This window comes from Corythoichthys intestinalis, chromosome 19 (assembly GCF_030265065.1).
Source record: "Corythoichthys intestinalis isolate RoL2023-P3 chromosome 19, ASM3026506v1, whole genome shotgun sequence".
Taxonomy (NCBI): domain Eukaryota; kingdom Metazoa; phylum Chordata; class Actinopteri; order Syngnathiformes; family Syngnathidae; genus Corythoichthys; species Corythoichthys intestinalis.
Window position 1 is genome coordinate 20,070,400 of NC_080413.1, and position 13,571 is coordinate 20,083,970.

General features: G+C 40.0%; 1 protein-coding gene and 1 non-coding gene across 2 annotated transcripts; both read right to left on the reverse strand.

Annotated features, from left to right (window-relative positions):
* Positions 1–220: 220 nt before the first annotated feature.
* Positions 221–294, reverse strand: trnai-aau (transfer RNA isoleucine (anticodon AAU)). The gene has a single exon. It is a non-coding gene; the product is annotated as a tRNA-Ile (tRNA).
* xkr5a (XK related 5a) lies at positions 256–8,126 on the reverse strand. Its single transcript, XM_057822680.1, has 7 exons — positions 7,867–8,126; positions 5,801–5,984; positions 4,448–4,632; positions 4,149–4,361; positions 3,762–3,931; positions 3,281–3,392; positions 256–3,173 (listed from the first exon to the last, which is right to left on the reverse strand). Exons 1-7 carry the CDS (start codon positions 7,997–7,999, stop codon positions 2,233–2,235), a joined length of 1,938 nt encoding a protein of 645 aa, XP_057678663.1. The 5' UTR covers positions 8,000–8,126; the 3' UTR covers positions 256–2,232.
* Between the last annotated feature and the right edge of the window lie 5,445 nt (positions 8,127–13,571).

A 13,571-nucleotide genomic window follows, 5' to 3' on the forward strand; every position in this document is an offset into this window, starting at 1 on the left:
AGTTAATGCAGTTCCTGCGAGCTTGGATTGTTTAAAATTGATCGCTGTTAAACCTCCAAATTAAAAAAAAAAAAAAAAAACATTTTGCCGTGACTTTTTGATTGAGAGCAGTTGTACGCTTCTGTCGGTATAAAATTGTTTGGATGTATAGTCAGGTAATATGTCGAATTGCATTGTCTCCATTTACTATTCGTTGAAAGAAGAAGAAAGAAAATGTGAATGGCCCGTACGGGGATCGAACCCGCGACCTTGGCGTTATTAGCACCACGCTCTAACCAACTGAGCTAACCGGCCTATATGAATTCTGTATGGTACACTGAATATGTTCCGACGAAAAGGAATGGTGTTTATCATCGTTTTCATGTGTTACCTCTGGCGTAAAGTATCAAGAGAAAAATTACCATTGGCGTGTTCAAAGTTTAACTTCATTCTTATTTGTATTTCGTATAACCATTACTGTTTATATAAAAAATGCTTGTTATTTCCATGTCAACCTTTTGGATTTTTAAGTACAGTATCCATGATATCTCTGAACAGCGTTGTTAATATTTGTCAAAATTACTGTTTGATTTTCCAACTCAAAATTTTATCACTTCAATTAGGCCCATTAATTGACTGAGTCTTATAACAAAATTTAATATTGTAGTATTATTTATTTTTGTCTATAAAAGTAATGTGAAGAGTTAACATACCTAATCGTCAGATATACCTCCACTGATGGTCTTCCAGTTTAAAGTAATTGAAAGTCTTTTTTTTTTTATTATTATTAATCAGTTTGATGTGCTTGTTTTGCACTCTGGGCCACCATACTTCACCCTCCTGTTATCCTTGGGGTCAATTTGACCTCATTCAATGTTTAACATTAAAAGATAACTTTTTGGGAGGAGGGAGCTTCATATGTTATGACTTTTCTCATTCGATTGGGACAAATAATTAAGCATACATTTCTTATATTTTCTCAACGTGTTGTATACATTTTACATTTACAGTATAGGTGTTCCTCTGGGATCAGTTTGACCCCAATTTGTTGTACCTGTCTCAAGGACTGAAACACAGGAAAATTGAGTCAAAGAAGGATTTTCCTGAGCAACCTCATAATGTGCGAGTAGTGCACTGCTCTCAAACTCAACATCTGGCGATCAGATACGTCCCACCACATAATTTTTTGTGGCCCGTAATATGCACTGAAATTGTTTGTTTTCAGTTGAGTTCATTTTAATAGAAGCAAGGAATCCAAAGCAAACTATGTCATAGATTAACATCACAACAAGGAAAATGTGTCACAGTTAACAGCAGAACACCTTTATTTGACTCACTCAGTAGCTCTGCATTTTATTGCTCATTTAAAGCCACAGACGGCCTTGCAATTCACAGTTCAAATATTATACAGGCCTAGAGTGCAAAAGAAATGTAAAATGTTAGCTTATTTTGGACTGCCAAATTTTCACAGCAAACTTAAAATTTTTTTTTTTTTTTTTTTAAACACTTTTTCTTAGCAATAGCACTGATGAAAGTCACAGCAGGTTCGTAATTTTAAAGCCTCATTTTCTGGTTTACACATCAATTCAGCTCAACGCACAGCAAACTGATATGTTTATATGCCAAAAATACATACAGTATACAGTATGTTGAGTCTGAAGTTTACTTTTATTTTCCTTTTTTCAATGTTAAAAAAAAGCAATAAGTTGTGCTTTTTCAAAGTCAATGAAGTGAAGGCTTGTGCTTAAGATTGTATTTAAATTTAGGTGTAACCTAGTTGCTCTGTTATCATAAATTCTGTAATTTAATCATTTGATTCATCAGGGAGGTTACAAAGTTTGACTTTGTCAGGTAAAGGCTACACGGCATCTCAGACCAGAGAACAGCTGCATAAAATGTTAAGTTAATTGGTATTTCCAAAGCATGTGAAAGAAGAAATAATGTAACAGTGCACTTTCCTGTATTCCCTCAAATAGGACCAGATGTGTATTGGACACATTAGACAATTTGCTCTTTATTACTGATAGCGTTAACTTAAATGAGCATATGTAAATTTAGCACTTGTGCAATATATTGCTATTTCTTAGTAGCCATAATAGTGTTATTACCTCTTTATGATAATTTTGTTTGCTTACAGTATTGTATGCTTGCCTCTTATTGCTCAATTTTGGATACATCAGTTCACTTTAAAACAGAGAGGTTCAAACTGTATTGATGGATTCACTTGCTTAAGTCACCCTATCCCTGAATCAATCAAAAATGTTCATCTTCATCTCTTCGGGACAATATGAGCTGCCTCCTGGGACCACTGAGATGAGGGACACTGGAGGGAGAATCCAGCACTCCCAAGTCCAGTTTAGGGGTGGATGTGTAGCGTGGCCCGACCCGGCCGATTAACCCTCGAACGTCCCTGTGAAGAGCCGGATCACTTGGAATGGAATTGAGACGAGCGCCCTGCTCCGAAGCGCCAGAGTCCCGGTCCAAACGGGGGTTACTGGCGCTGCTGGGAGACTGGGGATCAGCGCTGAAGTACAAGGTTGAACTGGACTCCGTAGGGCAGAAGTACGGCTCAGGACTGTCTCCAAATACAGACTTACCCTCAGGTGAGCTGCGTTTGAAATCAGACACAGGTGACTCCAGCGGACTCTCCATCTCCAGACTGTCATCCTCTGCTTGTTCGAAGGAAGTGGGTTCACTCACAGTCTGAAATTCGTCTTTGCAGTCTGAAAGGGGTGCCAAGCCTTGCCCCAGAGACTCGGAGTTTGACATGCCCTCGCAGTTGCCCCCGGCTGAGCTCGTGATGCCATCGTTACTCTTAAACTCCTGGTTGTAATCTTCCAAGTCCAAAATGGCTGCCGCGCCACCCGCTCCATACGCTCGGTTGATCTTACCCAAGTCGCCTGTTTTGAGGGCCAGCCTGATGAGAAGCCAGTGGTGGTGGTAGCAAGGACAGGAGCTGTTTGGCCTCCCTCTGCACGTGCTGGGATGCTCCAGTAGTGAACCAGCCACACCGGAGAGAGAGAAGCTGCCGTGGTTTTGGACACTGCCAACCGGAAGACTTTTGTCTCCAAGAGAGAAAGAAGATTCCCCTCGTTCAATGCAGGTACTACCCATGTGGTTGTTGTGGAGACCTTGGGCGATCTCTGTTGACTTTGGATGCAGGAACCGGTAGTAGAGTGCCAGAGAGGTAGCGCCTGGTAATCATAGAAACGGAAAACAATTTTTGCAAAACGTTTATCATAATCATTTTTTTTTAAACTCTCAATATCATGCTATTTTTCTGCTATTAGTAGAGACTCACCAAGGATAAAGCTACATAGGACAGTGATGGGTAGGGTCATATTGTCCCAAGATGCTTCGCTAAGTAAGTCAGAGGCAGCCAAGAGCAAAGTGGTGTTCTCAATGAGCATGAACTGAAAGAGAAAGGTCATGTCATCATGACATTGTCCAATTATCTATCCAGAAATGTGCTGTTGAGTCCATTCCAACATACTTGCCATTAACAATTATTACTCAATACGCTACATTTGTTGTTGTGACTTTTGGCTTGTTCTACCGGGGTCCACAAAGTGGGTCATATGTTTTATTTTGGCACGCTTTTTATATTAGGATTTCTTCCTGGAGCGCACAACCCTCCCATTTTACATGCAGGGTTCAGATCAGCAATTGACGGATACTAGAGCACTGTCCATGATTTAACGCCACATTTTCTGAATGAAAAGTAACGGCATGTACTACTACAATTGAGGTCATCCGTATTAGATGTAGCATGACTTTCTTACTGTATAAAAGCTAGCCATGCGAAAGCGCGATGGTCCATCTTTGACGTTGAGAAACAGGAAGACGTGGATGAGCCCCAGGAGGCCGTTGAAGGCACGCCAACACCAGGGCCCAGTGCAGATGTCTGGTTGTTGTGATACCAGCCAGAAGGAGGCAGTCAGCCAGTGAAAAGCTGCAGGTCAACATAAAAATAGACAAGGGTGTGTAAACGCAATAAGAGGATGAGTGTACTCTTATCAAGCTAGCGCAGTTAAATAGTAAAAAGCGCCCATATGACCACTTATCAGCATACGTTGATTGAACCTGTGAGGCACTAAACTGAACAAAATGATTTAATTATTTCATTTGTTTACAGAGGGATATCACCAAACAACTAATGTGTTCCTTACCTGCCACTCCACAGACCCACCAGTTGAACACCCTGGCAAAGAACATAAGACAGGTCACCCTAGCACCCAGCATGCCCGCCCTCCACACCAGCTGGCAGAGCAAAGCCGCCGGAGGCATTGCAAGGTGGCCTGGTCGGATGAGACAGCAGGCGCGGCTGTACAGCACCAAGGCCCAGGAAACGGACAGCATGCAAAGACCACAGCTATAGGCCACTGTAAGGAAAACAGAAATCATGCATTATTTCCAAGGTCATTATTTCTTTGAGGTCATAATCATAGTACCTTTGAGATATGCTCACCTGGTGACGTGATACCCACGTCAGTGGACACGACGATATATGCCTGCAGTAGGCTCTGAGGTAGGCTGACCACCAGAGCCTCCAAGAGCCAAAGGGCGGCAACATCTGCCTGCAGCATGACGACAGCACCAAGCTCTGCAACTGAGCCATGCATGTGCGACACGTATCTCATGCAGTCCCATAGCCTACCAGCAGAGAAGAGCATAGACTCTGTCATGTCTATGCAGTAGACACACTTCAAATAGCACTAGTTTTCTGTGAGAATTATGCAATAAGCACAGTCACAGAAAGTACAATCCTATAAATGTTTTTTTGACATATACTAACGGGATAATGGCAAGTCTGGCTTTGGTTACCATGACGACTGTAAGCAACGACTAGAGTGGCTTTTACTTGCGGTAACAGAGCCCAGAGTGTAGTGGGGAAAATACAAAAGCATTATTACTCATGGAGGCCACATTTAAGATAGAACATTGTAGGAGTGGGAACCTCTTGGTACCTCACGATACGATACGATTTGCGATACAAAGCTCACGATAACGATGATCTGATGATATAGCGATACAACGATTTTCGTTACATTGGTCAGGAAATCATTCTCGGATATTGTACAAAAAACTAATAAACAGAAAAACAAGCTTCTGCTGTGAATTGGAATGAGTTCATCACTAGTAGACGTCCAATCCATTTGAACTGGGAGGGTGGCAGCGAATGAACATTCGTTCATTCGCTGCCATCCCTCCCACTTCAAACGGATTGAACGTCTATGTGTGTCAGTGGCAGGCAATGCCAGACAATGAGTAATTTTGGGCCATTTAAGGTCATTTACCAGTTGATTTTCAGTACTTCCTATTGATTTTGGGGTATTTTATGGGTCACTTGCTGCTTATTTTGCGTTACAGAACAGGATGTGACCTGAGAATCATCCAAATGAATAGACTGTGACTCGAACTCAATAGGAAATGACCTGTAAATGCCCTAAAATGAAAAGCAAGTGACCTGTAAATGCCCCGAAAATCGGACCGAATGACTGTGAATACTCTGGCTTTGAATGAACGAATGTTCCCAGTCTAAAATGGATTGGGAGTTAAGCACCGTCAATGGCAGCCTTTTAAAAAAAATAATATTTTTTTTTTTAAATTGACACCTTTTTCAAACGATATCTCGATTCTTGACAGGAGCACATCGATAACCTTTTGGGATACAAACTATCACGATATATCACCATTTGGATATTTTGTCACACCCCTTTTATACAGTATGTGTAACATGAACACATTAAAATTACTCGAGTGAAGTTTCACTGGAGTGCTTACCCTTAAAAAGTGTCATATTTCATTTCAGTGGCCTTACCGTTTGAAGATACCCAAGTGAAGAATGTGTATAGTCGAAAGGTACCATCTCCTATCATCACCGTCGTCGTAGTACCATTTGACACTTAGCAGCTGTACCGCAGTGCCCGGGAGGAAGAGCCCAAGCGTGAAACCGGCCCATCGTGTCTCATCGTTCCAAAGGTAAAACCCGATACAGTAGATCACTGTAAAAAAACAAAAAAAAAACAAAAAAACACGTAATAATATTACTTTATACATTAGTGACAGAGAGCATGTATCAGTGCCACTACAGTTAACTTTAAAGTGATCCTCGATTTTAAAGACATGTAGGCTCTAATAAATCACAATTGTTCTCTTGTATTAAAATATGTCGTTAGAAACACATAAAATGTTAAATCAATGGAAATATTTTATAATATTTAGTGCATATTTTGACCGATAGTTGGCGCCATGTTCTGCGGGCGCGGAGTGATGACGTTGTCATCGAGATGCACTTGCCGCAAGTACACCAGAAGTTTAGCCCAACTCTTGCCTCATCAGGTATTTCTTGCTCTGCATTTCGCCTTTGCTGCTCGTCTTGTGAACGACCGACAGTGCTGACCTGCTCTTCACTTTTCCGCTCTGGTTCAAATTGGAAGGGACGAACTGACGAGATGTTGCTAATGAATGACACGCCGAAGTGCGGCAGCGGGATTTGTGACGTCACAGCACTGCGACGTCAACAACCATGGTGAACAATCAGTTAAAATAATTTTACAAATTTTATTAAAACGAAAACATTAAGAGGGATTTAATGTCAAATTATTATAACTCATACTAAGATGTATCTTTTAAGAATTACTTGTCTTAAAACTAGAAGATCACTTTAAACTTTTAAACAAACTACAATAACTGACCTACATTAGGACCTCATACATGGATGACTACAATTAGAATTTCTCTAGTACCCTATAATTTGTGTTGATTACTCCAATATTTTCAGCATATATTTTAAGCTTTCGAACAGAGCTGCAGTGCACCAATGCACCTCTCTGAGGTAAGCTGTCCTCTAATTTAGCAACTCTATTATGTAAGAATAGACTTAGTAACACGGGGTTATAATCATTCGCCTTTAGTCACAGCAGTCTGCTTGTCAAGGAGAACAGAACAGAGAGCTCCTTTTATCATGATTAGTGTGATTAGAAGTTCTGTGACAAGTTGACCCCTGTGCTGCATTAGGTATTTGTGTTAAACCTTTGTGCCATTGACAGAAGTCACACTAACAATCACGCTCCATTTTCATGCACTGTCCTTGGCCCATTGATTTGCTTAGTCAGGGAGTCATCAGACCTGTTGTCAGCGCAGAATGATTGTTTTGACAGTATGGCATGTTGGCATTCCTAAATATATACGAACAAAAATACTAACTAGCCAGACCTACTCCCTATGTTTATACCATGCTTATTAGTTTAGTTCTGCAACTTTTTGACAAACATGGCAATTAACTATTCACACTCACTTTCACGCAGATGGCAATTTACAGTTATCAATGGAAATAACTTTGGGCAGAAACATTAAGGAAGACATGCTAACCATTTGGTAATAATCATATTGTTATACATGAATCAATCCAGCAATCAATCTTTTTTCTAGAGTACTTGATTTTATCTGTGTATATGATTCATATTGGAACGTCAACTTCAGAAAAGCCTAATGTGTATCTGAGTACAATTTTACCTGTAATAGATTTCAACATTCATTTTTAATACAATATGCTGCAGATGAGAACTAAGTGTCTTGTCAAAAAAAGTGAATTTAAGAAGTATCACTGTGTTAATAGCAAATTTCTGAATGTTTGAAATTCTATCTACTGAGCACCCCTAAAGGTCAGCTCCTAGAATTCTAGACCTGGATCATGTTAGCATCATCAATTCGGGTATAGTGGTCGCTGCCAGCCTAGCAACACGCCGTCATTCATTCTAGCCCAATGTCAAATGGAAATACGCCATCAGAATCTAAGATCCATCGGAGTTGAATATTAAAACAGAAGTCGATGTGCGTCTCCAATGCACCCCGAGCGTGCGGTGTAGTGTATCGCTCACTTACGAGCGCTCCTTTCGGCCGCAATGACCAGCGCCGACACGCCGAGCAGCGCAGCTTGGCACCAGGCGATCCAGCGCTCGCTCCGCCGGGCGGACGATGGCCTCCTGCGGCCCACCGCCTCCGACGTGCTAATCATGCTGCCGGGCGGAGAGGGAGGCTCCACAGCGGCGACATTATCCTTTGCATCCTTCGCCCTCGTTGCGTCCGCTCCTTTCTTCTCCCGCTGCTTGTCTCCTGTCAAAAATAGATGACGTCACTGCATACTTTTAAAGGGACACGACTCACCCACGCTTCCAATATTGTCTCGTAACCTCCTCTCCTGCTCACTCTTAGCTTAATCTTACATATGAATGGATTCAAACAGGTATGTTAACTTAATATTTTCATGGTTTTGTGTAATCATTTAATAATGCAATACGAGTCTTTCATTCATTGCGCGTCAACTTTCTGCTAGACTCAAATTACAACTTTAGAGGGTGTCAGGTGGCCTATTGTCCAAGCAGGCTATCCAATGATATGATGTAGTACCCGCCATCAATTCACTTACCATGGTGGTAAATACAATCTGTTGACAGATTCCCCCACCTTCCATGCTTCTCCAAAGTAATAAACTCAGTGGTCACAACATTGGATACACATACACAATGTAATGACATTCAATACAAGAGCTTGATCAAGCATTTTGCTTTTGCAAACAATAGATTCAGGTTTATTAATTCATCAATATGATTAATGCTTGAATGTGAGTATTAACCCTTTTATGCATGAATTATGATTTTTTTAAGGACCCCCCCTCCCCCTCAAATACAGTGGGGCAAATAAGTATTTAGTCAACCACCAATTGTGCAAGTTCTCCTCCTTGAAAAGATTAGAGAGGCCTGTAATTGTCAACATGGGTAAACCTCAACCATGAGAGACAGAATGTGGGGGGAATAACAGAAAATCACATTGTTTGATTTTTAAAGAATTTATTTCCAAATTAGAGTGAAAAATAAGTATTTGGTCACCTACAAACAAGCAAGATTTCTGTCTGTCAAGGAGGTCTAATTTCTTCTAACGAGGTGTAACGAGGCTCCACTCGTTACCTGTATTAATGGCACCTGTTTTAACTCGTTATCGGTATAAAAGACACCTGTCCACAAGCTCAGTCAGTCACACTCCAAGCTCCACTATGGCCAAGACCAAAGAGCTGTCAAAGGACACCAGAGACAAAATTGTAGACCTGCACCAGGCTGGGAAGACTGAATCTGCAATAGGTAAAATGCTTGGTGTAAAGAAATAAACTGTGGGAGCAATTATTAGAAAATGGAAGACATACAAGACCACTGATAATCTCCCTTGATCTGGGGCTCCATGCAAGATCTCACCCCGTGACGTCAAAATGATAGCAAGAACACTGAGCAAAAATCCCAGAACCACACCGGGGGACCTAGTGAATGACCTACAGAGAGCTGGGACCACAGTAACAAAGGCTACTATCAGTAACACAATGCGCCGCCAGGGACTCAAATCTTGCACTGCCAGACGTGTCCCCCTGCTGAAGCCAGTACACGTCCAGGCCCGTCTGCGGTTCGCTAGAGAGCATTTGGATGATCCAGAAGAGGACTGGGAGAATGTGTTATGGTCAGATGAAACCAAAATAGAACTTTTTGGTAGAAACACAGGTTCTCGTGTTTGGAGGAGAAAGAATACTGAATTGCATCCGAAGAACACCATACCCACTGTGAAGCATGAGGGTGGAAACATCATGGTTTGGGGCTGTTTTTCTGTAAAGGGACCAGGATGACTGATCTGTGTAAAGGAAAGAATGAATGGGGCCATGTATCGAGAGATTTTGAGTTAAAAATCTCCTTCCATCAGCAAGGGCATTGAAGATGAGACGTGGCTAGGACTTTTAGCATGACAATGATCCCAAACACACAGCCAGGGCAACAAAGCAGTGGATTCGTAAGAAGCATTTCAAGGTCCTGGAGTGGCCTAGCCAGTCTCCAGATCTCAACCCCATAGAAAATCTGTGGAGGGAGTTGAAAGTCAGTGTTGCCCAACGACAGCCCCAAAACATAACCGCTCTGGAGGAGATCTGCATGGAGGAATGGGCCAAAATACCAGCAACAGTATGTGAAAAGCTTGTGAAGAGTTACAGAAAACATTTGGCCTCCGTTATTGCCAACAAAGGGTACATAACAAAGTATTGAGATGAACTTTTGGTATTGACCAAATACTTATTTTCCACCATGATTTGCGAATAAATTCTTTAAAAATCAAACAATGTTATTTTCTGTTTTTTTTTCACATTCTGTCTCTCATGGTTGAGGTTTACCCATGTTGACAATTACAGGCCTCTCTAATATTGTCAAGTGGGAGAATTTGCACAATTAGTGGTTGACTAAACACTTATTTGCCCCACTGTATCTAGGTTACATTCATAAAGGAGAAAGCAACTTTTGAATAGTTGTCTATTGTAGTGATCACTGCCCCCGAAAGGGTTGATGTTTGTATTTCCTTTGGCTGGTGAGCAAACAGTTCAGGGTACACTTCGGCTGCTGAAGTTAATTGTCATACAGCTTACTCAAACCTATGAGAATGATTGCTGCACAAAATACAGTGGACGTTTTGCAGTAATTTAAACACCCTCACTTTAGACCCTGAATTTTTGGGGGGTCGATCTTCGAGTTATTTATAATACTGTATCGGAAATTTAGAATGGAAGGTTTAAAACAGTGTCTATATGTGGTTATTGCACATGTGCCATTCTGTATGGAAAGAACTTAATAGGACATGCGCATAATGAATGTCAATACTGTCAAAAATAACTTGCTGTAATAATGGTGAAATGAATACATTTTGTATCTTCTATTAATTATTTGCCCATTCTAGAGAATAAGCCTTCAGCTATTTGATTTTATTCTTAGTATACTGCTGTATTTCCTTAAATAGTAAAACCCCTGCCCCATAGAAGCCATGTCGTATCTTTATGACCATCATCCAGTTAAATAAATTAGTTTTTCAAATAGACACCCACAGTTTTTTCCTTCGACGAAAGCACAAGAGGAGGTGTCAACCACTATGAGTTGCACTAAATGTGACAAAAGAGGAAAAATAGAAGTGGCATCTGTGAACTGAAGTTTTCAATAGTGTTTGTGTAGTTATTAATTATAATGTTTATACACGGTAATACATAAAAGTACATATACAGTACATGTACAGTGCTGGCCAAAAGTATTGGCACCCCTGCAATTCTGTCAAGTAATGCTCAATTTCTCCCAGAAAATGATTGCAATTACAAATGCTTTGGTAGTAATATCTATTTATTTTGCTTACAATGAAAAAACACAAAAGAACACCTGTGGATAGATCTGAAAATGGCAGTTTGGAGAAGGCAACCTTCAAATCTCAGAGACCTGGAGCAGTTGGCCAAAGAAGAATGGTCTAAAATTCCAGCAGAGCATTGCAAGAAACTCATTGATGGATACCGGAAGCGGTTGTTCGCAGTTATTTCATCTAAAGTTTGTGCTACCAAGTATTAGGCTTAGGGTGCCAATACTTCTGTCCGGCCCATTTTTGGAGTTTTGTGTAAAATGATAATGATTTTTTTTTTTTTTCATTCTCTTTTGTGATTTTTCATGACAAGCAAAAATAAATGAAGATATTACTACCAAAGCATTTGAAATTGCAATCATTTTTTGGGAGAAATAGAGCATTATCTAACAGAATTGCAGAAGTGCCAATACTTTTGGCCAGCACTGTATTCACATACACCTTACATATATTTAATATATATATGATATAAGAGGGGCTTCATAAAATAAGGTGGGATTTTTTTTAGTATAAGGACTTCTAATAAAGATATAAACTTTTGTTTCTGTTTTACTTTTTCACATGGATTTAATTTGTTTTGCAGAAAAGAAAAAAAAAAGCGTTTTGGTGATTAACAAAGATGGCCGACCAAGAAGTATGCTCTAGGATTGAACAACGGTCAGTTATCAAGTTTTGGTTCCTGAAGGGTGCAAACCAGTTGAAATTCATAGGAGAATGTCAATTGTGTATGGTGCCGCATGATTCAGCTGAAAAAACGTCTGAAAAAATGGCGCAAAGTTTGAAAGTGACGATAAAGTCAAAAGTGTGACCGACTGGCTTAGACATCAGGCCAAAGATTTTTATGCTGAGAGAATACGGAAACATGTGCACAGGTGCTAAAAGTGTGTGACAGTGCTGAGAGATTACAAAAAGGTAAGCTTCTATCTATATTAGAAGTCCTTATACCCCCCAAAAATCACCTTATTTATTGAATGACACTCGTATATATGGTGGAAAACACTCAGGTGACTTGAAGTTCCGCTCTGAGACCCCCAATTTGTCCAGTTTTCAAAATTGTCCAATATGCATGTGTGATACATCATTGGAAAGCTTAAAATCTCTATTTTCTGGGGGAAGAAAAATTTTAACAGGAGGGCTTTTAAAAAATTTTTTTTTTTAATGTTTTTTAAACAGCAAAACCCTATCTGGAGGTGAGAACACGCGAGAGCAGAATTACAGACGCCATGACTATAACGAGATATTATCGCGTACTTATCTTGTTTCGATCCAAAAACTCCATGTTGCATGTATCACTGAGTGTCAAGCCACAGCTGTGAATGGACACAGGTGGATTTTTGGGGGATTTTACGGGTGAAACATGGTAATATAACAAGGGTCGCGATGCAGAAATCGCAGACATCAAGGAGTGGTCCAGATGTTCTTTTTCATATATTTACCCTTTTGAACTTTTTTTTTTTTTTCAAATTTTCTTTGTTTGGATCGATTATTTATCATCTAACATATCGGAGAAAATGCGACAGTAACAAAAAAAAACAAAAAAAATACAATTAAGCGATAGGAGGTAGATATCCGTGACTTTTTTACAGACGCCATTTTTTTCATTGTGACGTAATTTGTTTAAAAGTTTAAAATATGCGAGTGAATAATTTTTTAAGTCTTTTTTTTTTTTCAAAACAAAATATTAGACATCAATTAATGATTCTAAGCTAAAAATGACAGACATTGTGAATGATAAATATAATTAATTACCTTCATTTGATGGCTGGGTTGAAACAAAAGCGGTTGCGCGACGTCTGTAAACGGGGGTTTTCAGGGTAAAACGGACAAATTAAAATAGTTCGGGGGCTTCATGCGCCATGAATCTGCTATGGCAGCATATAGACATATTGTTCGTTCAAACACAACAGTTGTTTTGGCTTAAAATAAAATACAGCAGTTTCTTTTAAAGAGGAGTGCAAGAACAGAAACTGCTTTTTCAGTCTTGTCTGTGTTTTCCGCCATATACACATAATTTGTATATATATTTTATAATACTGGTATACTGACATACAGTACATATATTACATGTATTTACAATGTATTTGTACCAATAAATGATGCCTCCTTACACCAAACAAATTCCTAGTCGCCAGAAGAGGTGATAGTGAGCCTGAAGCTAGCTGCACATTCATATTGAAAGGTAGTTAGCGGGCTCAAGGTCAGGGCCGGCCCAGCCTATACGCAGACTATGCAGCTGCTTAGGGCCCCTGACCACTAGGGGGCCCAGATAGGGGGAAATCTGGAAATTGTTTAATTTATATTCTATTTTGTTTACTACAGTTTGCTTTATTTGACTTTTGTGAGTTTTGATTTTTGATTACAAGCTTAAAAAATAAACGTTCTTCCTTCTT

Coding starts and splice junctions, on each gene's coding strand:
- xkr5a (XM_057822680.1), bottom strand. CDS start 7,999: ATGATTAGCACGTCGGAGGCGGTGGGCCGCAGGAGGCCATCGTCCGCC. Junction 3,932..4,148: donor GTGGGTCTGTGGAGTGGCAG/GTAAGGAACACA, acceptor GTTGACCTGCAG/CTTTTCACTGGCTGACTGCC. Junction 3,174..3,280: donor CCTATGTAGCTTTATCCTTG/GTGAGTCTCTAC, acceptor TATGATTACCAG/GCGCTACCTCTCTGGCACTC.